Here is a 26,627-nt window from a genome sequence, read left to right on the forward strand (position 1 = left end):
GGGCATTTCCCACACAATGCAAGTTTCCAGGCTCGAGTCCTGGATCTATATACAGTTTTAATCTGCCAGGAATCTTCAACAGAGTGCACATTCCACTGCAGAGGGTGAGATTCAGTCTGGCACAAAGACTGTCTTCCCTGAGCTGGATGCGACCCTTCAATGACATAATGTGCCACACAAAACAGTTTGTAATGTACACTGACAAATAGCTGGAAGAGCACCACTTTAATTTCAAAATACCTTGTGGCACCCAAATTGTCCCAGCTTTAACATAATTGAGCGCTGTGGCATTATCTTGATATGACATTTGGACATACACATTTTCATGTATGGTTGAACATTTTTTGCAAATAGTACATACAGTGTTCCTAAAGTATAAAATGCAGAGCTCTCAGCACACAACTCAGCTATTCCCAAAACATCTAGCTCTTGTGTATTTCAAACAAATACTTCTCTGTATACTCGAAAATGGTGATGAAAATTAGACATTCCATTTTATAAAGAGCACTAGATTAACTTCCATGCTTACTTCACATTAACTGGTTTTTTTCCATCTGTAGTGAAGCAATGCTACCTGTAATTGACAAAACTTGTAAACATTTCTTACACAAGCATACTGGTAATTCAAACTGCTTTTTTGTGTTCTGAAATGGATGTCAGTACATGTTGCTCAGCTATTAAAATGTCTCCTGAACAACAATAACTCTCAAAAAGGATCAACAGTTCTTTTTAAATGTGATTTCAGTTTCTCAAATAAATCTTGACCATATAAAGGTGGCAACTTTCTCTCTCCCCAGCAATGTGGAGACGTGGTAAGACACTGTCCTCTTACTCAGGAGGAAGCCAGTTCTCTCCATAAAGGCATTTCCCTCCATAAAGGCCATACGGAATTATATATTCCGTTAGTCATTTAAATCACTCAAGACAAATGCCAGGATGATTTGTCTCCTCCATCCTTCTCCAATGGAAGTTTGTTCTCCATCTCTAATGAGATTTTAATCCCCAATCTTCCTACCTTTCCTGTCTTCTCTCCTCCACCTTTCCCTCTGTAAATGTGCATATATATTTTTAATGACATACATGAACAGAGAAAACATGTCCAAGTATAACAAATTGAAGGAGAAATAAATAACAAACTATAAATGACAAGGATGTAGTTTTCAGTTATATCAAAAATGTATTTTTGTGTTACATGAAGTCATCTGAATAAAGTTAACTTCAGACTTTTCTAGGTTTGCATGATGAAAAACAAACACAACTGACAAGAACAAAAGCAGTATGGGGCAAATGACAGACATTAAAATTATACAAATATTAAATGAAGATACATCTATGAAATTAAAATTCTGAGTCCCACTACACATTTCATACAATTTGAGCTTTTGTCCCCCCCCTCCCAACTCTCTCTCTCTCTCTCTCTCTCTCTCTCTCTCTCTCTCCATTCCACCCCTCCTCACCCATCTTACACTGTGTTGTATGTAATAGAGCACAACAAAGATGCATCACCTGATAAGACCTAACTGTCGCTTTATCAACATTCCTAAAACTGATGCAATTTAACAAAAATTTTGTTTTCAGCAATAATTTGATAGTCGTCTCAATATGGCATTTCTGCTCAGTGTTATAGTTACTTTTTTCCTTGCTTTTATTTTTCCATGTTTGCACAGGAAATTTGCAGCACATAATCAGTGGTACTTCCAAGATATAGACATACAGAACAAATAAAAATGGAAAAGTGGTTTTCAAAGGAAGGTAATATCACAAAGCACTATAAATAAATTGATAAGAACACCATTAAGTGATTCAGTGTATTGTGAAGAGTAAGAGACATTATTCATACTCTTAATGTTAATATAAATACTGCAACAATGAACAGTCATTTTTCATAAATAGCATCACAAATAGGAATAAAAATATCAGTTTCACCTGGTTAAATGTGTAGTAAACTAATGTCTAAAATAATCTTACTAACTCAGTTACTAACATATTAAATAAACAAGTCAGAAACATGAAAATAACAATCAAAGATTACACTACACATGACAACAAAAACAGATAAACTAGTTGTACTCAACCAAGCAAATGGTTGTAATGCTGACATCATTTGAAATGACTGCATCTTGATTTTCTTGAATGACAAATATCTTTCTCCAGAAAAAGTTAAACATGGTGACAGCATAGCTACACAAATTTGAAGGGAAGTAGGAATGAAAGAGAAAAAAAAATTATAAAATGATTTTAAGAGAAGGTCAAGCTCAGAGTCATATTTACAGGTATTTTGTTTTCTTCTTCCAACCCTACAGCAAACACTTTTAGTAGGTACAGCCAATCCCTGTCTTCACACTATAACGACAAATAATTTAAATTTTGGAAAAGATAAAAGCATTGTACATTTCTCTTATTTCCATGGAGAAATACTACTTTGTACACAATGACTACCTTGGAAGATCTGTACTTATATCTGCAATTACATAAGCAGCAGCAGTCCAAACCGCAGTGCACAAGTCGAGAGCATGTGGGTCTCCCACAGTCATCATATCTGCTGCTGAATGATGGAACCAGTAGTAATGTTCATTTGCATTGAGAAGGCTTGAACCAGGTACGCCAGCATCTGTCCATAGTTTTATGTCTGGTCCTCCGTCTTGTGGAGTAGTATACTTGCTAGCATTCAGTGGCCTAAGAAGTCTGAAACAATGATAAAACACCAGTTAGCTAACATAAAAGTTTCTCTAATATAATGCATGTTTGTAGCAGAAGTGAATGTCACTATTTAAATGAGAGAAAGAAATGATTAAACTGTGTATGACAGTATGCAGCTGGTTTGTTAACATATTGAATAATATTAGTTCTTTCTATGTTTACTTTTAAGTTGTCTCTTTCATTGCCTTTTCAATAAAGTTATGTATCTCTTCAACTAGGCTGGGCTCACTGTCTGCAGACACCAGATGTATTGTCTGCATCCATAGTGATCAATTGCTCATTGTCAAGAGACTTAGGAAATCATTTACATAGCATATGAATAGGACTGGACCTAAAATGGAGCAGTGAAGAACACCAAACTGTATATTTCTTGTACTTGACCTTCTCCTCTCCAGTATTTCTCCATTAGAATATACAATCTACATGCACTGCTGTCTGTCCTTTAAATATGTTTCTAGCAATCACATGAGTTTTCCATGACTATTCGCAATATTTAATAACAGCATGTCATGATGTACTTTTTTCGCTTTTCTCAATACATCAACCAGTCTTCTAGAATCTCTCTCTCTCTCTCTCGCTCTCTCTCTCTCTCTCTCACACACACACACACACACACACACACACACACACACACACACACACACACACACACACACCTCCTACCTCCCCCTTCTCCTCTCTTCAACTGCATCAACAGCAATTATTGGTCTTGCACCCAGAGTCTAGGTGGAGGACACTGAGCAAGCATTTTTCTATATGTTTTTCACATTTGCTATTCAGCCGTGCAGAAAGTTATATATATAAATGGTAGAATGGCTGATGGAATTTTAAAACAGTTAAAGTCTTTAATACCAAATACTTTTCTTGGAAATGATACTTCAAAGATCCATCTCATGACCCATCCATTTGCACTCATCCATTGCAACTGCAAAAATGCAGGTCCAAATACCTTCTGAGTGCCCCATTGTCAGTAGTTAGAATGAAACAGCACCAAGACTATTACCTGCCATTCTTGTAGTACTACTCCTCATTCTACATTCTATCTTTACTTAGGATTGGTTTGCTTATATAAGCTGTGTTCCTCTATAGTCCCTATCATTCTTCTTTCTTCCATATAAACTTCCACTTCTTTGAGGAACAACATCATCCAATGTTTGTCGATATGTGTGATATTCTCTCTGTACAAAACACAAAGAAAATAACAAAATGGTGATAAAAGATCGTATGGGATTAATAATGGCTGGGAGACCCTATCCAGGGTTCTTCTGCCATCTGAAGCAAGACTTCTATTTGACATAACTTGCAGATGTATGCACCTGATGAAAACACTGAGTCTGGAGTGAAGAAAATGTTCAACTCCGCTGTGAACCCAACCTGTGAAAATAACTTCATACAATGCTTCATACTACTTCTATATATAATGGTATATGTTGTCAAAGACAAGAAGATAATGCACAATTTCTCAAGATTAGATTAGATTAGATTAATACTTGTTCCATAGATCATGAATACGACACTTCGTAATGATGTGGAACGTGTCAGGTTAATAAAAGATGTCTGTACAAGATAATGCATTACACAAAATATTGCATGACACTAATGCTTAAGTTAGTTTTTTTCCCTCCCTTAATTTATATCTAAAAATTCAGCCAATGAGTAGAAGGAGTTGTCATCTAGAAATTCTTTTAATTTATTCTTAAATGTTGGTTGACTATCTGTCAGGCTTTTGATGCTGTTTGGTAGGTGACCAAAGACTTTTGTGGCAGAAAAATTTACCCCTTTCTGTGCCAAAGTCAGATTTAACCCTGCATAGTGAAGATCATCCTTTCTCCTGGTGTTATAGCTGTGCACACTGCTATTACTCTTGAACTGGGCTGGATTATTAACAACAAATTTCATAAGTGAATATATATACTATGAGGTTACTGTGAGGATCCCTAGATCCTTAAATAGATGTCTGCAGGATGACCGTGGGTGGACTCCAGCAATTATTCTGATTACACATTTTTGAGCAATGAATACTTTTCTACTCAACGATGAATTACCCCAGAATATGATACCATACGAAAGCAGTGAATGAAAGTAGGCATAGTAATCTAATTTACTGAGATTCTTATCACCAAAATTTGCAATAACCCTAATAGCATAAGTAGCCGAACTCAGACGTTTCAGCAGACCATCAATGTGTTGCTTCCAGTTTAACCTCTCATCAATGGACACACCTAAAAATTTTGAAAATTCTATCTTAGCTACAGACTTCTGTTCAAAGTCTATATTTATTACTGGAGTTGTGCCAGTTACTGTACGGAACTGTATATACTGTGTTTTATCAAAATTTAAAGAGAGTCCGTTTGCTGAGAACCACTTAAAAAGTTTGTGAAAAACATCATTTACAATTACATCACTTAGTTCTTGGTTTTTGGATGTTATTACTATACTTGTATCATCAGCAAAAAGAACTAAGTTTGCATCTTCATCAATATGGAATGGTAAGTCATTAATGTATATCAAGAACAGTAAAGGACCTAAGACCGAACCCTGTGGGACTCCGTACTTGATAGCCCCCCAGTTTGAGGAATCAGCTGTTGTATTAACATTACATGAACCACTTATTTCAACTTTCTGCATTCTTCCAGTTAAGTATGAATTAAACCATTTGTGCACTGCCCCCCCAAACCATAATGATTTAGCTTATCTAAAAGAATTCCATGATTTACACAGTCAAAGGCCTTTGAGAGATCACAAAAAATACCAATGGGTGATGTCTGGTTATTCAGAGCATTTAATATTTGATCAGTGAAAGGTATATAGCATTTTCTGTTGAAAAGCCTTTCTGAAAACCAAACTGACATTTTGTTAGTACTTTATTTTTACAGATATGGGAGGCTACTCTTGAATACATTACTTTCTCAAAAAATTTTGATAGAGCTGTCAGAAGAGAGATTGGGCGATAGTTGTTGACATCCGACATATCCCCCTTTTTATGCAATGGTTTTACAATGGCATATTTCAGTCTATCAGGGAAAACACCCTGCTCCAAAGAGCTATTACATACATGGCTGAGAATCCTACTTATCTGTGGGGAACAAGCTTTAAGTATCTCGCTGGAAATGCCATCAATTCCGTAAGAGCTTTTACTTTTCAGTGAGTTTATTATTTCACTGATTTCAGAGGGAGAGGTTAATGGAAATACAGTTGTTTCAAATTGCACAGGTATGGCCTCTTCTATTAGAAGCCTTGCCAATTCTAGTGAAGATCTAAATCCTATTTTCTCCACAACATTTAAAAAATGATTATTGAAAATATTTCCAATTTCAGATTGTTTGTTAGTACACTTGTCATTCAGTTTTATGGCACTAAAGTCTTCCTGTGCTCTTGGTTGCCCTGCTTCCCTTTCAATAATATTCCAAATTGCTTTAATTTTATTATAGAGTTACTGATCTCAGACATGATACACATGCTTCTGGACTTTTTAATAACTTTTCTTAGTACCGCACAATAGTTTTTATAATATTGAACAATTTCGGGGTCAGTACTCCCTCTTGCTGTTAGATACAGTTCTCTTTTACGGTCGCAAGATATTCTTATTCCTTTAGTTAGCCAAGGTTTTTTATATGTTTTCTTGGAATTATGTTTCACTGTTTTCAAGTGAGGGTAATATATTTTAAGATGAGGTCTTCCTTTATGTGTAGAATGAACTATAACCTCATTATGGAAATACTTAAAAGTTAAAAAATTAAGTTCATAGTGGTAGTGGTACAGACAAATTTTGACATCAAAGGCTGACAAACCAGTTAACTTGATACAACCAGAGTGGTGAGTGTGCCCACATAAACTTTTTTGCTTGTCAACAGTTCAAAATATCTCTCAAAGGGTCACTATTTTCATTGTTAATTATGTTACTGATGTTTCACAAATATAGTACACTCGATTATCCACAGTACTTGAGGACTTGAAAACTGCAGACAATCTGCAATTCAAACACACAGTGATGAATCAGAGTTGTTTGAAACAAAAAGTTAATTGCAATATCATAATTAAAATCATTAACTAATGTTTACAAGAAATTCTTCTTTAAGTTAGTCAGTCTGTGTTCGCTATACATGTTTTCCTTTTTTTCTTTCATATCTTTTGTTTTAAAATCTAATGGCACATTTTAAAATCCAGTGGCACTGTTTTTGATTGTAAAGGTAGATTTTTTTCTAAATAATCATTTTTTTTAATGGCATGGCTCTATTTAAGTGCTCAGTCAGAATTTCTCTGGGTGTGGCTGTTGGAATACGCCTGAGTTTGAGAAATGTTTCACAACAAACAAGTTCTACATGACCAATGTTTTTTTCTTCCCCTATACGGAAAAGAGAATAGACAAGGAACAAATGGAGATTGGGGTTTAAAATTGAGTTCAGATGTGGGAAATATGGGAAGGGAATTTGGTCGTGTCCTCTTCAAATGAACCATCTTAGCATTTACCTTATTTGAACTAGGGAAACTGTCAAAAGCTAAATCAGGTTGGCTGGGTGTGTGTGTGTGTGTGCAAACATGCTCTCATATAATAGGAAATGACAACACATTTCTTTGCCATGGAAAATATTGTAAGAAGAAGATATTACGAAGGCTCTCAGGCATTTCACAGAAAGTCACTCAGGGACCATACTGGCTCTGAAATTGGAGATGACAGCGAGAATGCCTAAATACAGAATTCAGTCTTCCAAAATTGTTTCACTATTGAAGATCATAATATAGTCCCTCCTTTCAATCATTGTATGAACATCGAAATTACAGATATTGAAATAAGTGACCGCGGAGCAGAAGAACAAATGTAATTGCTTAACAGTGGAAAGGCACAAGGACCAGATGAGATACCTGTAAGATTCTACAGATATTATGCGAAAGAACTTGCTCCCTACTAGCAGTAGTTTACCATAGGCCACTCAAGCAACGAAGGGTACCTAGTGACTGAAAAGCTCCCCTATTAGCAGTAGTTTATCATAGGCCACTCGAGCAACGAAGGGTACCTAGTGACTGAAAAGAAGTGCAGGTCATTCCCATTTTCAAGTAGGATCATATGACAGATGCAAATAATCACGGATGGAAATCTGTTGTAGAATCATGAAACATATTTATGGCGACATAATATTACTTTTTGGAGAACAAAAATGTCCTCCATAAAAATCAACATGAATTCCACAAACATACATCTTGTATTCATAGACTTTAGGAAGTCATCTGACACTGTCCAGCATTGCTAAAAAAAAAAAAAAAAAAAAAAAAAAAAAAAAAAAAAAAAAAAAAAAAAAAAAAAAACCCTCACTGAGCATCAGACCAGATTTGCAACTGGATTCAAGCCTTCCCTGAAGAGCAAATTCAATATGTGGGTCATGATGGAACAAAATCAACAGGTGTAAAGGTAATTCCAGGAGAACCACAAGGAAGCCTGTATATAAATTATCTAGTAGAATGCAGTGGAAGCTCTTTAAGGCTATTCGCAAACAATGTGGTTATCAATAAGAAGGTAGCAACACCAGAAGATTGTATCAGTTCACAAAAGGACCACAAGAGGATTGATGAATGGTGCAGGGATTGGCAGTTGACCATGAACATAAATAAATGTAACATACTGCACACAAATAGGAAAAGAAATCCACCACTGTACAACTACACCACTGATGACAATTGCTGGAAACAATATCCACTGTAAAATATGTAAAAGCAATCTTAACTGGAATGACCACAAAAAACAGACAGTAGAAAAAGCAAATGATAGACAGATTCATAAAAAGAATCCTAAGGAAATGTAATTTATCCATGAAAGAAGTGGCTTAGAGAACAATTGCCAAACTCATTCTTTATTGCTGCTCATCATTCTGGGACCCTTAGCAGGTAGAGAAGAGACAGAGACAGAAAAGCAGTACATTTCATTACAAGACGGTTATTCAGCATTAAGAGCATAACAGAGATCCTCAACAAGGCCCCATGGCAAATGTTACAAGAGATGCATTGGGCATAATGGAGTGGTTTACTATTGAAAATTTGAGAGAATACCTTTCACAAAGAGTCTGACAATATATTACTTCCTCCCACATACATCTTGTGAAATGACCACGACAACAAATTTTGAAAATCAGAGCTAATAAAGACGTCATTCTTCCCATGCGCCATTTGTCGATGGAACAGGAAAGGAGGATCAGACAGTGGTATCAGATGTTCCCTCTGCCACACACTGTCAAGTGGCTTGTGGAGTACTGATGGAGATATTTTTTAAAAATTTTGCAGTATTTCTCCCATGTGTTTTTTTCACCATCTTTAGGTTGTCATGTTTACAGTAGATAAAAAAATCTATATACACTGTGGCAAAACACAGAGATCACAGTGAAAAAAGTCAGAAAATAAAGGAAAAGCAATGTAAATTAGTTCACTCATACTGAATATCAAGGGGCATTCTGTTTCTACTTTATAGATCATCCCCCTTTATACTCAGTATGAGTAAACTAGACATTATTTGTATAGTGTCTAACAGTTTGTAGCACCTTTTGTAATGTTATTACAGATCTGATTATGGTAACATTGTTTTTCTGAAACTGGTTATCCAAAATACAGTGTTTTATTGAGATCTTGGCTAAGAGGTTTTTCTTCTCCTCAGAAAGCAATGTAATATTAACTAATTGTTTTGTAAATTCAAAAACGTCTTGTGGGAGCCTGTGCAGAGAACTGCATATACTAACAATTACTTCCCCATATAATTATTCATTAATGAAATTTATTGTTTATGACATATCTCTCTTACAAACAACAACTCAGTTCATATGATCAATATCAGGAATAATAACATCTTCATGAAAATTAAAAGTAATTTACTTTGGTTCATAAAGGTGTCTATTACTCAGTAGACACATTTTCAATGGCTTGCCAGATATTATTATAAAAAAAATAGCTACCACGAAACAGAGTTCTAGAGAAGCCTAAAATACTTACTGGTAGCCAACTTTACTACTTGACGACTCCTGACAAGCACTTTTATTATTAACTTGTACATATACTGATTGAATGCTACATAACACATTATTCTGAGATAGCTTCAGTGCAGTAAGGCAATCCGTATAAGTAAGGCTCATAAATAGTTCTTGTTTGATACGCTTGTGAAATGGTCGTACAGGAGAATTACCACTTCATTGCTACCTCAGAGATGCCATGTCCCATTGCACATGCACAGACTATAACACCACTCTCAAACTAACTCAAATCTTGATAAAGTGCCATAGCATCAGCAACTGATCTAACAACTGTGCCAGACACTTTTAGTCTTATACGGCGTTGCTGACCACAGTGCTGTATTCTTGCTGTTTACATATCTCTGTATTTGAATACGCATGCCTATACTAGTTTCTTTGGCGCTATTCCTATACTAGTTTCTTTGGTGTTTAAATGTATAATCTATATGGAACCTGGTACCTCCACGTCACTTCCACATGTACAATCTTCTTTAACGATTCTGAAACCAAGTAATAGGAATAATTAAGCTGTGCTTGGTTTCCCTCTTATCCTGTGCTTGTCTGCACTGACCAGGACAGATTGAGACTAGGTTATATTATACCTGCACAATTATAGTTCCTATAGCCCTTTTGCTGGAAAAGTGAACCACTGGATCCAAAAGATAACATTTCTTGTCCCCCTTTTATTGATATGTTTGTCTTCCATTGACTGGTGACTATAAGTTTTCTAGCTGTATCTAATTTAAGTAAGATCTAGCTAACATTTGAGATTATGGAAATGAGTAACTGATTTTGTTTCTTTCACTTGTAGTTCCCCTTGATCTGATACTCCTACCCTTGGCTTGTTTTAAGCACAAATGCTAGACCTTCACCATGACAGCTACAGTGTGATTCACTAACATAATGTTTACACTCTATAGCAATTTTTCATCAAAAGTTAACCACAAACTATTTTAACATTTAAGAGGAATGTTAAATCATTTATAACCAAAAACAGTCTTCACATTCAGCCATAACCAATGTAACTCTATCTAATAAAAGCAAGTTTAATCATATAGTTATCTGCATCTCTCACAAACTGACATTACTTTTCTGGCTAACTCCCAAATGTGAACAGACCAAAACAACAATCAGCTAGCATTTTCTCTTGCATTTCCAGTGTGTCATCACTCACCTTGCCTGCCCCCCCCCCCCCCCCCCCCTCTTTTCCCTCTCTTCTATTTTATTGTCATCCAGTAGTGTCTTCTTTCGTACTTTTTGTGAGTGCTACAGTTCAGCATGCTCAGTATGCTAAATAGGATGGACTACCAAACAAAATCTGATGAATATGCGAGTGGGGCATTCTTGGCATTCAGCTTTTGATAAATACAAAAAGCAACTAAAACCTGAATCAGACTTGACCACATCCACAGACTCCCTGTGATACCATCTCATTTCTTGTAACTCCCTCATCACTTAGTTTTACTGCCTCTAACTGTGTAAAGTACTGCGCCCCCAGATAAACAGCTAATACAACACTATCTAACAGTTTGGTAAACAGATCTGTTAGCAATTCAACATGAAATTATCAGTAACAACAGCAGAGCACGATATAATATTAGGTAAAATTTTAAACAAAACAATACTGAAACAACTAGTTAAGTGACTATACATCAAAAATCCTGTGTCATCTCTTTGGAAAATTTAGAGAGCTCTGAAGAGGCACACATCCTGTGCCCACCTGAGCACCATATAATCACAGTGTTAGATAACTTACATATCACTTACATATCAAGCAGCTTACTCGTGCAGAACTAATATGGGGGAAGGAGGAGCTGTTACATATATTAAGACTGGGCAAAAGTTCAAAAGCACTGAGACAAGTAGAGTTTATAGTGAAAAGCTTACAGAAGTGTGTGGTTCTGCATTAATATTGAAAAATAGTTCACTTTTAATTGTAAATATACAGAGATCCCCATTGGGAAATTTTGAACAGTTTATGAGGAATCGAGATTCCTTTCTATGCTACCTGTCAGATAGTAGCAAGCAGTTAAAAGTCAGTGGGGATTTCAATGTACATTTTCCAAGGGATTCTGATAGGAAAAATTGTTTGGAAAAATTGTTTGGACCCTATAATTTGATCTCAGTCATTAACTTTCCAACCCAGGTGGATAAAGACTGTAGGATCCTAATTGATAATGTTTTCTTTGGTGAAGCTCAAAGCAAGAAAATAAATGTTTATTAGGTAACAAATGCTCTGACTAATCATGAGGTACAGTTAGTTAGGATAAATAACATAGAGTCTTATAGCATTGGTACTCCTCAGTGAAAATAGATTTTGTAATTAATGACTTAAGGACAAATGTTTAAGAATAGTTTACAAAAGATGGCCCGGGATGAAATTCAAGTGCTAACATTAAATTTAATCTACACCATGATATATTCGTAATATTACTTGAAAATAACTTTGCACGTAAGCTGATCGGAAAAGACATTAAGTAGCCATGTAAAAAGCCTTTGGTAACTAGATGGATTACAGTACCATGTGAAAGGAAAAGGGAAATATATCTGCTGGCAAGAAGAATTAGATATCCCGCAGTAGCTGCACACTACAAAAACTACTCAAAAATATTAAGAAAAGTTATTAAAAAATCAAAGAACATGCATATAAAGCCAGAAATCAGTAATTCCAACAACAGACTTAAGCTATACGGAAGGTAGAGAAATGGGACAGAGGATAAATGGCCACAGAACAGGATAACATTACAACTTAACTGAATGGAAGGGCTATTAATGTTGAGTCACAGGTAGAAAATATATTTAATAATCATTTCTTAAATGTAGTAGAAAGCATACAAACAGTTCAAGAAAAAAAATCACAGCAGCATGTTGAAAAAGCAACTTCAATAATATTCAATCATCTGAATGTATCACCAAATTCTCCTTCTGGAATTAAGAAAATTATACATTCCCTCAAAAATAAAAGTTCATCTGGTTTTGATTGTGTTTCTAATAGCATACTAAAGATTTGTCCCATATAACAAGCCTGGTCTTATCTGAAATATATAATGCATCACCTAACTTGAGGCATTTTTCCAGAGAGACTGAATAATGATGTCAAACCACTATTTAAGAAAGGTGGTAGGAAGGATGTCTAAACACCGACCTGTCACACTGCTAACATCATTTTCCAAAAGTTTTGATAAGGTGATGTATTCTATATCACCTGAGCAGCAAATTATATCCTCAGCAAATCACAGCCTGGATTTCAGAAGAGTACTCTGCTGACAATGCCATTTACACGTTCATTCACATTTTACATGCATTACATAATAAAATAGCACCAGTTGGCATTTTCTGCAACTTATCTAAGACATTTGACTGTGTGAATCGCAGTATTCTCCTTGACAAATTGATGTTTTATGGTACTGACAGTATAGCCAATGGATAATGTCATATCTAACCAGAACAATGCAGAAAGTTGTACTTAGTAACTCAATCAATGTAGTTCAGGGTCGTTATTCTGGCATGGGTGAATCATGTACGTTGTTCCTCAAGGTTTAATTTTAGGTCTACTATTGTACCTCATATATGTAAATGATATACCGTCTCATATACAACAAGCCGAATTACTTCTTTCTGCAGATGACACTAGTATTGAGGTCAATCCAAGCACCCACACAGAAACATAAGAAATGATAAACAACATTCTTAAAAGTGTCAATGACTGGTTTTCTGTAAACTGTCTCGCCCTAAATTTTAAAAAGACACAACATATTCAGTTCTGCACATGTAGGGATATAACACCCATGACAGATATAACACATGGCGAGGAAATTACAAATATGGTGGGAACTTTAAAATTCTTAGGTGTCCATACTTATGAGGATTTAAACTGAAAAAAGCATATTTTGGAACTGCTAAAACACTTTAGTTCAGCTGCATTTGCTCTTAGAAACATTGCGAATCTGGGGGAAATACAAATCAGTAAAATGACACATTTTGCATATTTTCATACACTAATATCATATGGAATAATGTTCTGGGGAAACTCATCTTTAAAAAAGAAAGTCTTCATTGCTAAAAAAGTGCTGCAAGAGTAATATGTGAGGCTCACCCACAATCTTCTTGCAGACACCTGTTTAAGCAGTTGGGCATTCTGACTACTGCTTCACAGTACATTTAATAATGTCTACTTACCATACAGTCTTACAAGGGAAGGCAGATCAGCATATTACAATAGATAAATAAAAATAATTATAATCGTATGGAAAAGGTCCCAAATAAAAGTGAATGATTGAAAGAAAAAGTGAGAACAAATAAAAAATATAATATAATATAATGATTAATATCATATTGACCTACATAAATCCACACCTAAGATCTGCGTGCAGTCATAAGACAGCATGCCACAAAAGTTGCTAGACAGGCATACATTCAACAACCCTCAGAAGCTGCCACTTGAGGATACATGTGCAGCCTCTCATTCATGCACTCTACCAGCCAGCCGACAGCTTTTAGAGTTGAGCCCATACAGCTATAACTCAGTTACATGTTTATCTCTGATATTTATTATCAGACAGTTATAGTGAGCCACTTGGTAGCTAGTGAACCCATTGTAATATATTGTTTTCTAGACTCAATAATGTTTCTGGTGTCAGTCATCGTGCGGTATTCTCTTGTGGGATCAGGACACATTGACAATGAGTATGGTCATGTCTACATGTGTTTTTTATTGTGCAGTTGCTTTTTGCGTTTTGTCGTGGTACGGTGTCTCTGCCAACTCCTGTGGCGTGTCTTATGACTGTGCACACAGACCGCAGATGTGGATCTATGTGGCTCACTACAAAATGACACAGCAAAGGATTAGAAATAAAAAAATACATTTAAAGCAATAATCTGAATACAAATAATGATCAAAGTCATTTCAGCAAGGATTTTAAAATAAAAATTTTATAACCACCACACAACAGTAGAACCCTCAACATTCTGCGTGTTGGAAATGTATCTTAACCACCATGTTGAAACCACGCTGGATAACATTAGTATTTTTAAGGTTCTAGAGCAGCAGTTCCCACCGGGTGTGCCAAGGCACAATACTGTGCCATAAAATTATCTAGGCGTGCCACATTACTTCTGAGTGTTTATGATATTACTAAAAAAAGTAACTGAAGAAATTTCATTAAATGTTTATTTTTAAGAAAGAACAACAGAATGTATAGCAATATTTCAGAACATAAAACTTATTTACAGGTTATTTACTAGTTTACACCTTACAAGTCTTAGTTCTCAATGAGAAACTTGAGCCTGTTGTTTCTTAAACAAAAGTTCAGTTTGTGGTGAAACTGAAAACAAACACACAGACAAGTCTCTCATATTTCTTGTTTTTTATGTTGTTGTTGTGGCCTTCAGTCCAAAGAGTGGTTTGATGCAGCTCTCCATTCTACTCTGCCCTATGCAAGACTACCTCTCCAAGTAACTACTGCAACCTACATCCTTCTGAATCTGCTTATTGCATTCATCTCTTTGTCTCCCTCTACGATTTTTACCCCCATGCTTCTCTCCCGTACTAAATTGGCAATCCCTTGGTGTCTCAGTATGTGTGCTGCCAACCGATCCCTCCTCCTAGTCATGCTGTATCACAAATTTCTCTTCCCACTAATTCTGTTCAGTAGCTCCTCATTAGTTGTGTGCTCTACCTATCTATTCTTCATCATTCTTCTGTAGCACCACATCTCAAAAGCTTCTATTCTCTTCTTGTCTAAACTGTTTATTGTCCATGTCCCACTTCCATGCATGGCTCCACTCCAAACAAATACTTTCAGTAAGGACTTCGTAACACTTAAATCTATACTCAATGTTAACAAATTTGTTTTCTTCAGAAACGCTTTTGTTGCTACTTCCAGTCTATATTTTATGTCCTCCTTACTCTGACCATCATCAGTTATTTCACTTTCCAAACAGCAAAACTCATCTGCTACTTTCAGTGTCTCATTTCCTAATCTAATTCCCTCAGTGTCACCTGATCTAATTTGACTACATTCCATTATCCTCATTTTGCTTGTTCATCTTATATTCTCCTTTCAAGACACTGCCCATTCCATTCAACTGTTACTCCAAGTCCTTTGCTATCTCTGACACAATTACAACATCATTGGCAAACCTCGAAGTTTTTATTTCTTCTCCCTGGACTTTAATTCCTATTCCAAATTTTTCTTTTGCTTCCTTTCTGCTTGCTCATTATACAGACTGAATAACATTAGGGATAAGGTACAATGCTGTCTTACTTCCTTCTCAACCACTGCTTCCCTTTCATGCCCCTCGACCCTTATAACTGCCAGCTGGTTTCTGTACAAATTGTAAATAGCCTTTCGCTGCAGGTATTTTATCCCTGCCACCTGTACAAAGGTAATCGCAAAAGTAAGTAAGGTCTCCTATTTTTTTATAAGTACATAGACCTGTTTATTTCTACAATGGTTTACATCAGTTTACAGCTTGAACATTTAGCTATTTTTTGACATATTCATCCTTTCTGTCGATGCATTTTTGTAGACGCTGTGGCAGTTTTTGTATGCCCATGTCATACCAGCTCACCGTCATGCTGTTCAGAAAGTTATGAACTCCTTCTTTCAACTCCTCATCAGAGCTGAATCGCTGGGACCACAATTAACGCTGGCAGGTATTGTGAGACTCTGAAAAAACTCAAACGGGCAATTCAGAACCGGAGAAGAGGAATGTTGAGCAAGAGTGTACACATTCTCCATGACAATGGTTGCCCACTCATCAAACCCACTCGGCAAACCTTTGCTCACCTGCTACAGTTTCATGGAACACAATCACCCTCTCACCCTATAGTCCTGACTTGGCACCCAGTGACTATCACTTGTTCCCTAGGTTAAAAGAACATTTGGCCGGAAAGCGATTCATCTCCGACGATGAGGTAAAAGAAGAGATTCATAACTTTCTGAACAGCATGGTGGCGAGCTGGTATGACATGGACATACAAAAACTGCCACAGCGCCTACAAAAATGCTTTGACAGAAATGGTGATTATGTCAAAAAATAGCCAAATGCTCAAGCTGTAAACTAATGTAAACCACTGTAGAAATAAACATGTCTATGTACTTATTAAAAAAATTGGAGACCTTACTTTTGGGTTTACGCTCGTAGAATTTGAAAGACAGTATTCCAGTCGACATTACCAAAAGCCTTCTCTAAATATACAAGTGTTATAAACATAGGTTTACCTTTCCTTAACCTATCTTCTATGAGAAGTCATAGGGTCAGCTATTGCCTTGTGTGTTCCTACATTTCTCCAGAATCCAAACTGATCTTCCCGAGTTCGCTTCTACTAGTTTTTACATTCTTCTGTAAAGGATTCATGTTAGTATTTTGCAACTGTGACTAATTAAACTGGTAGTTCAGTCATTTTCACACCTGTCAGCACCTAACTATATTCTTCTTGCAGTCTGAGGGTATTTCACCTGTCTCATACAACTTCCTCACCAGACAGAAGAGTTTTGTCATGGCTGGCTCTCCCAAGGTTATCAGTAGCTCTAATGGAATGTTGTCTACTCCCTGTGCCTTGTTTTTTTATGTTAGCTTGTGATAAAAGTCTGAGGTTGCACAAATAGGTGGTGAAAAAATGCAACAGTGTAGTACTTGGTTTCTCTGCTATTACTAGGTGCTCTTTCCTTGCTAACACCCAGAACTTGATAGTGGTAATTCACCATATTTCAACTGAGGTTTCAGTCCATCTGAAGTTCTGCAAGCTGCTCTTCTTCCTCTAGAGAAAGGTTAGTGATGGATTCTGGAGGCACGACATCAGTCATATTTGTCGACAGTGGTGGAGCGAAAATATTGTGCCATGAGGTGATTTAATATGAGTATGTATGTTATGTCACCATGTGGGTCTACTTTGAAAGTAACAGTAAATCTCTTAAGTTTTTTCTTTTCCATGTGTGGTTTCCAAATCCAGGCTTTTTGTAATTCAGAAAATGTTTCTAGGTCTCTAGCTTTAGGCATCTAGCAGATCTACATATGCAGAATCAAAATTTCATGTTAAGATCTCCTTCACGGAACAATTGTTCAAGAGGTCCTGTCTTAAAAGCCCCAGACTTAACGAAATGTGCCATGTTAATGACTCACTCAAAATTCTGTTGCAACAGTCTTCACCACCTCAGCCTCACGATATATGAAGCAATGTGTTGTTTGAGTCTTTCACCAAATTTGCTGTATTGTGGGCTTATGCCTACTCTGATAGAAATACACATTACATCCAAGATATGCAGGCAGGCAGCTTCCAATGAGATAGCCTATGAAAGCTCCCGTGCTCCACACGGCCAGCAGACAACAGCCTAAAAACTGTCAGAGGTTTCTGGCTCCATGGACCTCTTTCTTACACCAGCCATGTGACAGGAAATAGGACAAGCTGTATCATGGCAACTGGGGCTGTACTTAGGCCAGCATCTGGACCCTTAGAAGTAACTTTTCACTCCAAGTGGGCTTTCTGAGCCAGGTGCCACATTCAGTTGCATTTCATCATCAAGAGCTCACTCCAGAGCCGTCGCTACACAGTCACCACTGCCCATGCCAGTCTTCACAACCCAGAACCTCCCACGCAACCTCTCCAGATGAAGGCACTTCCTTGATGTAGTAACCAATCAGTGGATTTGTAATAATTCTGTGTTCATCCTTATAATTGACTTCCCTGAACTTAGTAAGTTTATCATTGTACACTCTGACTCTAACAGGTCCCTTCAGGTTTTTGTTTGGCATCTAAAGTGCAAAAACTTCCATTTAGAACTCTTTGTTATTTATCATTAATAGGCCTTCTGCCCCATCTGTGTTTTTGTTTGTGACTGTTTTCACACAGGCTTCAATGAAGGAAGATTGTGTTATCTAACTAAAAGAAATTTCAAATTTGTTGCATGCCTGAGCCTTCTTTTCTTGACCATCTGCAGTGGATTTTTAAAAATCCTTTGAATCTTCCAGTCATTGCTGTTGCACTGTGAGTGCAAACACAATGGCAACTTCTCCAGAACAGCCCATTTGGTTTCAAAGTGGTGAATATAGAATTATTCACGTCTAAACCAGTTGATGTTGAGGACAGTTTAGTACATGAAAGGAATTGTTCAGCAATTGAATCCACATCAAAAAATCTTATGTAACTCAGTAATTGACATTTCTTACTTTACATCAGTTGACTCGTCAAGCTGCAGTATAAAATATGAAGGTGTGCTGAAAAATACAGCCTCCCAATTTTTTACTTGAAAACTTGAAGCTTTTTACATAAGAATCAACTTTATTGACACACAGCATCTTCATTCTTCACATCTACATACCTATTTCTCAACAGTTAGCCTGGTGACGAACACATTTCTTTCAATGAGAGACCAGTTTGTTGATACCATTACTGCAGAACATTTGACTTTGTTGATGGAGCAACAAATTCAAATCAGCTTGCACCACTTCATCACTATCAAAATGAAGTCCTTGAATATGACCTTTAAGTTCTGGAAACAGATTAAAATCAGATGGGACCAAGTTGGTACTATATAGAGGATGACTGATGACTGTGAACCCAAGGCATTGGACTGTTGCAGATGTCGCAGGGCTTGTGTGTGGTCTGGTATAGCCATGCCGAAGGAGAGTGTGCTCTATGTGTGGATGAACTCTTTGAATTTGTGCTTTCAGTTTTCTGAGCTGTTTCTCACACACTAGTATAGTTACATTACACACCACCACATTGAACACTACAATTCAGAGTCCTCTAGTGGCAGAGGCTTGCAACGTGCACCAGCAAAGCAGGAATGTCGACTGAGTAATATGCATGACGTGTAATATCTCAACCAATATTGAGAGCTGAATAAAAAAATTCAGAGATATTACTTTCCAGTTCGCCCTCATAAATTACCATCACTTACCTTTTTGTGTACATTGAACTGGATATCTGAAGACATGTCATCAATCCTCCAGGAAATAGTCTCATTTGACAATGGAACCAAAGATATTTCCTTCTCAGCACCATCACGTAACACCGATTTCCTTACACACCTGAGAAATTATATCCTCAGCAGTAGTACGGAGTTGCAGTTTTTTCCTACTGTTTCAGGAACTTTAAATTGGCCACTTGCACTTTTCCAAATACAGTTGCTCACAGTAACATAGCTTTTCTGGTGATGAAATCAATCAGCTAAAATAGTCCTTATCTTTCCCAGTTAAGTAACTATGCTTACTATTCAGATGTCTTTTTCAATTTACCAAGGACCATGAATTCAATGATTAGTTTTTATCTGCACATGGCACACTCTGGTAATGAATAGTTTTCAGGTCCACAGAACATAAATCCAAAGTTTAAATCATTCTCTTGGTACTTACAAGCTGTTCCAGTAAGCTGCAATGCTTTCACAAAATCTACATTTGGAATTGGTTCATTTTCACTTTCAATAGTTTATTTGTTTCTGTCACTCAGTCATCTTCCAACCTTTTTTTTTACCTTTTAATCAAAAACTAATTTTGTTGATTACAAGCAAGTGAGGGCCTGCTAGGGTGGATGGCTGTACGGTATGATACTTGCAACTCCAATCTACAGCACCACACAGATGATTTAAAAAGATCGACCCATGCCTGATGACCTCTCCTGAATCCAACCAAGGTTTTGGGAAGTTTTCCATGGTAATTAGGTAAATTTCAGTACTGGAAGTCTCCTCCAAAACATTCCCAATTGAGAACCCTTCTACCCAGACACAGCCTAATGGAATATTTGAATGAAAAGAAAGTTCTACAAGAGCCCCGACTCCTATTTTCATGAGTAATAGAAACTGAAAACAAATTAAAGGTGCATTAGTGCGTAATTGTTTTCAAACCCTGACGCGTCTTTATGTTGAAAGAAGTTTCATCAGAATTAATAACTCAGTGCCAGTACATGAGTAATCTACTTCTGCTTGAGTGCAAAATTGTTGAGCTTTTTTGCAGTCTCGTGTAAGGATGACATGCAGATATGTATTGATCAGGAGAAAATGCATGCAGATGTGTAACCTTAAATGGGACCTACTTTGAAGGCAAGCACTACTAACAGAACATAGTTGGTAAGGATGAAAATTTGCAACGCTGGATTCTTTTCTTTGTTAATATATCAAACACAACATTTTTCAATGGAGCAAAAGAACTTGTCTGCTCCCCCACTGCTACTGAAATGATACATTCTGGTGAAACTTGTCAAAGCAAAAAAACAATGTTCAAGGTTTCTAATACGACATGAAAAATTGTTCTTAGTAATGTTACAGTCTATTCCTTTTGTATCACAGTAAAATTTATGAGCATTCAGAATTTGTGTTTGATCTTACAGTCAAAATTGGAAAAAGATTGGTATAGATAAGACATCAGAAGAATTCAATTTCAATAAGAAACCGAAATGTGGCATTGCTCTAGGAAGACACTGCAGGACATAAATAAGAAGAAAATTAACAATGAGATGCCAGCAGTTGGCAAGATTAGAAATCTGTGAAGTTAGACATGGCACTACAGACAAGTAGGGAGATCAGCAGTAAAAGCTCAGCTAGAACAGTGGTGAACAAAAATGTTGACAACAGTGAGACAAAACAAACATCGTAGGGCAACAACAAATCCGAAATCTGCTCCATGCACCTCCCAACTCTGTGTGTTTCAAATCTCTTATTTTGCTGGAATCAGACTGTTGTCTCCCCTCTGATCTCATCCAGTTTCTTCCTTCATCTAGAGATTTCACATGATTTTCTCATCATATTGTTGAAAAATTTCAATTTCCCAAATGCTTTCCTCTCAATTTGGTTCAACAAAGGTGTGGCGGTTATCGACTGCAAGAGTCGACCGCCTCATCTTTGAGAACGAACTTCTCTGAAAACTGTTGATCGCAGTGTGTTTCGAACTCTGTATTCGAGCGGATGTGATTTTACCAACTAGATCAAAATAAAGTTAATTCATTATAAACGAGCGAATACTTAATGTTGGGTTTGATATTACCATACGTAACATCTCGATCCCCACACTGGTGACCCCGCTGCTCACAAATGCCACTTACGACGCCAGAAATGTGTACTGGAACATCGCCATGGACAAACAATGCAGCAACCCTTTGTCGCTTTTCTACGACCGTCGACTTCGCATCACGCCGCATCTGGATGCAGTGTACAGGAAGTGTAATTAGTGTGTAAATTCCCAACTCTTGAGTGAATCGCGCTTTTTGGTAACTTTCGTCACCTTCTCACACATCGACAATGCGACCGAGGCACACATTTCGTCCGTCGAAACCCGCTCAATGCATCGGTAATTTCACTACCGGACAGTGCAGTGCTCCTTCACCGATTAATTTGGACAAATTTCACTTGTTTTTGTGTAATGCATTAACTTTGTGCAGTGCTTCGACATTGGACAATCATGCCAAACAATGGACTGGTACAAACGGGGACTATGTTGCAAATCCCAGTTCGCGCGAACTCCGAAGTATGGCTACATCACATGCCTGGTCGAATTCTCAGGAACAATTTCATCAAGGACATCCTACCGATCAACAACAATGCACCAATTACACCGACGACAATGCCGGCTGTTTCTCAGTGCAACACTGGACGTGCCACGACTCCGTCTACACAGCACTTGAGCCGCACAGACTCTGCTCGACCCCTACCGACAGCGACATCACAGCTGCTGCCTGCTGGTTCACTGACCTCAACCCAGTCAAAACAAACAGCTGTGCGACATACGATCCCACCACGGCTACCGCACTCTCATCTTGTCAACAACTCGCCGACACTACGCACGCTTAGCGCCTGGCTGTTCACTACTCGATCGCGCCCGCAACTTGTTCATCCACCACAGAAGATGATTTCATCCGTATCAATGCTTCATACAGCAGTGAATGTGTTCTCACTCCGCCGCCTCAGAGTACTGAGTTTCACATTCATGATCGCACACATGATCTCTTCTACTTAAATTGTTACGTCAATACTGTGCCGCCGACCTTGTCTTGTATGCCAGGTTACCCTTTGATGGCGACAGATTCCAATTGAGGCCCCGTCTTACTCAGTGATACACAGCAGACTGCTTCAAGACATACATTTTCGCCCGAACAACTGCAACAGCTACATGAGCAAATTGCGACATACAACTTGTTGGTACAAGATCAGTTACACATGCTACACCGACCGAGCACGACATGCAACGAGATGCTCCTGTCATTGTTCCACCTCCGACTGCTGACGATCCTTTGCCATTACTACCAGCTACAACTAATACCCTGCCGACCACGCTACATCGATCTATGTCCAAGATGTAACAACTGTCATCACGCCGTCTCAAGTGGAAATTCAAAGTTACTTATGTGATACAAGCAACTTATTTACGCCGCTGCCACCTTTCCTTGGTAGTTCCAGACACTTTGTTTCTGTAGCACGGCATAACCAGCTGCATTCCAGTGCCACTTGCTTTGCCGCCCTCTTCACTACCTCCGCAACGTACGACCAACACATCTGCCGTTTCTGCTTCGATGAGTGAGCATCTTTCCGCTCCGACACACAACCGTGCAGCAGTTTCGTGCGAGCAGCTTGCAGCCTTAAGACTCAACTGAAGTGCTGACAGCGACAGCACACATGCAGTTCCAGTTCCATCAAAATGTGTCGCCTCTCCGCCACGGACCAGTTCATCCACTGATTCAACTTCTTCACGTTCACATTGTGTCTCATCGCCTTCCTGCTACGACCATGGTTTCACTGACCACATCCGCCTTCCACCACCTCTTGCTGTCGTGATGCCTCATGCACGGGGCTCACAGCCACGACCCCCCCCCCCCCCCCCAACCTTTGATCAAGGCTGTTTCGCACATAAAAATACCGACACTGTCAACTCCGCTTGGAACATCCTGCCATCTACCGCTGTAACACACTCACCGTCCACGGACTCTGAGGTGACACTTCCATCTACACCTAAGTCATCCGCCGCCAAGGTCAGTCATGTGCAGCTTGCTGTTTTCTCCTCTGATGCGACATCAAGTGCCTCTATAACGCCGTCATTACTGCGAGTGTTGCTCATCCGGCGTCTCTTACGCAACCTGTTAAGCCACAGCATGCTTGCTCCTTTATGTCATACGGCCAATAACAAACTGTTACCGGACACACTGCACTTAACGTGGTACTCGCTGGCAAATACTTTGGCAATACATTGCATCGCATCTTCGACGCACTACGCACCTTTGATCGGATCAAAACCCCGCTGCGCCGACGGCCTCGGCACGACGATGTTCCACCCACCGACACACCACTGCCTTCTGGTTCCACTTGCAAAAACAGAAACTTTCTCTTTCTGTTTTTGCAAGTAGTTTCACTTTGTATTCACCTTTTTCTTTTTACTGTGATCTGCCATAATTTTATCCTGCCTATATGTACTCAATGACACGTAACCCACTTCCAAACCATACTCTTCCCGTTACCCACCACGCCTCAACCTCCGCTAATTTCAAGTTGCCGCCGCTCATACCTCACCTGTCATTCAACAACATCTTTGCCTCTGTACTTCCGCCTCTGACATCTCTGCCCATGTGCGACTGTATACCTGTCCTTTTTTCCCCCCTAAGGTAAGACTTTCCGCTCCCGGGATTGGAATGACTCCTTACCCTCTCCCTTAAAACCCACATTCTTTTGTCTTTCCCTCTCCTTCCCTCTTTCCTGATGAAGCAACCGTGGGCTGCAAAAGCTTGAATTTTGTGTGAGTGTGTGAGTGTTTGTGTTTGTTTGTGTGTCTACCAACATACCAATGCTTTCGTTTGATAAGTTACATCATCTTTGTTTTTAGTAAGTTGTAAGTTTTATTTATATGAATAAATTTCTGTCTCTAAATGATTAACTGCTCAGGACATTTATGCTTAAAATGAGATACCTTTGTGGGGATTGAGATGTTACATACGATAATACTGAACCCAACATTAAGTATTCGCTCATTTATAATGAATTAATTTTATTTTGATCGTGTTGGTAAGTTGGTAAGTTACATCATCTTTGTCTTTAGATATATTTTTCCCACGTGGAATGTTTCCCTCTAATATATTTACAACTTACTATTTTTTTATGAATGTTGCTGATTTGCATTAGAATCAAAAATTGTTACATGTAAGTAAAAAGTAAATTACATATGACAGGCAGTTCACTATTTGGCATTACAATAAGTATATATAGGTTTATTCAAGTAAAACTTATCCTCCTTTCCTGAAATCTATCATTTTATACAACTTTTCTGACACTAGTAATACTGAGATGGCCAATTTTAGTCAAAAGCAACAACTGTCATGCAAAAATTAGCAATTTGGACAGTATTTGAATAAAATACTTTGTAAAACAGTCTCACACTCTGGACACTTTAGAATCTCTTAGCATTTTTACACATGGGCCAGTCTGCTGTCACATGCAAGTAAACATTTTTATTTATCTTTACTTGGGTGCAGTTTCATTTATGGCTGTTTTATTCCTTATAAATAACACAATGCATGTTCTGCAGCAATAGTGATATCATAATAGAATACAGTTTGTTGACTAAACATCAGACTATAAGCTCCATAGACATTCATATTCCTTTTACACATATGAAAAAGGCAGACAAATGTATAGGCTTTTACACCAGTGTAATCATGAATAAAATACCTTTGAGTATCATACTAAATCATACTGTAAAATTAAATAAGAATTGTGAGACATATTGTTTTCAGCTCTTATGTCATTTTACAGTACAACACAGGGTTTCATTTAAATTGAATCAAACTTAAAAGACAATGTTTGTTGAGCTATCTGCTGGTCTGTAAAAATAATATCTAATCTTGCCTGTGACAGGAAGTTTCCTCAATCCCTGGGAATGTCTGCACTCAAATCTGCAACTACATAAGCAGCTGCTGTCCAGATTGCAGTGCAAAGGTCAAGAACATGTGGATCTTCTACAGTCACCATATCTGCTGCTGTATGGTGGAACCAGAAATAATGCTCATTCGCATTAATTAGGCTCGAGCTAGGCACACCGACATCTGTCCACAAGGCTATGTCTGATCCTCCTACTTGTGGAGTACTATATCGGCTTGCACCAATTGGTTTAAAAAGTCTGAAATAATGGGTAGACACATCTAATACATCCTAATATCAAAGTCATTAAACCACATTAATAGACTATAACTCGCAGGGGTGTTACAGAAAGTAATGATTGTGTTACAGTACAGATGCAGCAGGATAATGCACATTCATGACAGTCTAAAACTTAGTGCTTGTTATTTGCTGTGGTGCTGATACTGTTTGTAATTCAATAGAAAACTTCAGCAGCAAAAAAATTAGAAAGTACTATTTGGAAGTACCGCATGAATTGCATGGAAGATGCTCATTCTGCAATTACACTGGCATTTGTCACCAGCATTTAAGCAGCAGTATGACAGAAAAGAACAAATCAGTATGAGCAATAGTGCCAAGTAGTAAATAATACTATTCTTGTACATTTGACTACTAAAACTACAAAGTTATTTTAAATTAATGCAACCCCTAAAAATGGTATGTGGAAAGACTGCAGTGAAGGAGAAATACATAATAATAGTGTGTTACATTACTTATGAGTGTGATTCATAATGTGAGAAAACCACATTTTAGGAGAAAGAGAAGGCACATAATAGTATCCATTCAATTGGATGCATGTTATCACTTGCTTGCCCTGGGTAACAAATAGGATGAATACTTAATACAAATTGATTAGCTCCATACAGTCACCTCCTACTCATTTTACAGAACATGGTAAAGTACATTACAAGCAAGCAAACATTTGCAGAGTGTGGCAAATAAAAGTGGCCCTGATGAGTGTATATGATAGTATGTGAATGTATGCATATAATCACACCCCACAACGCACACACCACATGTACACCCACCATGTGATCCACACCGGTTCAGAGCATTGTGTGGA

The 26,627-nt window shown here is 37.8% G+C and overlaps 1 protein-coding gene across 4 annotated transcripts in view; it reads right to left on the reverse strand.

The window, feature by feature from the left end:
• Window positions 1–1,794: 1,794 nt before the first annotated feature.
• LOC126281384 (carboxypeptidase Q-like) overlaps window positions 1,795–26,627 on the reverse strand; it is an 83,656-nt gene continuing 58,823 nt past the window's right edge. The window contains exon 6 of one of the 4 annotated variants that reach the window (XM_049980337.1): window positions 1,795–2,685. In XM_049980337.1, the coding sequence (XP_049836294.1) occupies window positions 2,436–2,685 (250 nt within the window). In that variant the 3' untranslated portion in view covers window positions 1,795–2,435. Of the gene's footprint in view, window positions 2,686–25,513; window positions 25,785–26,627 lie in introns of those variants that run through there. The other 3 variants (XM_049980330.1, XM_049980312.1, XM_049980320.1) reach the window with 3 other exon arrangements.

This window comes from Schistocerca gregaria, chromosome 1 (genome assembly GCF_023897955.1).
Source record: "Schistocerca gregaria isolate iqSchGreg1 chromosome 1, iqSchGreg1.2, whole genome shotgun sequence".
Lineage (NCBI taxonomy): Eukaryota > Metazoa > Arthropoda > Insecta > Orthoptera > Acrididae > Schistocerca > Schistocerca gregaria.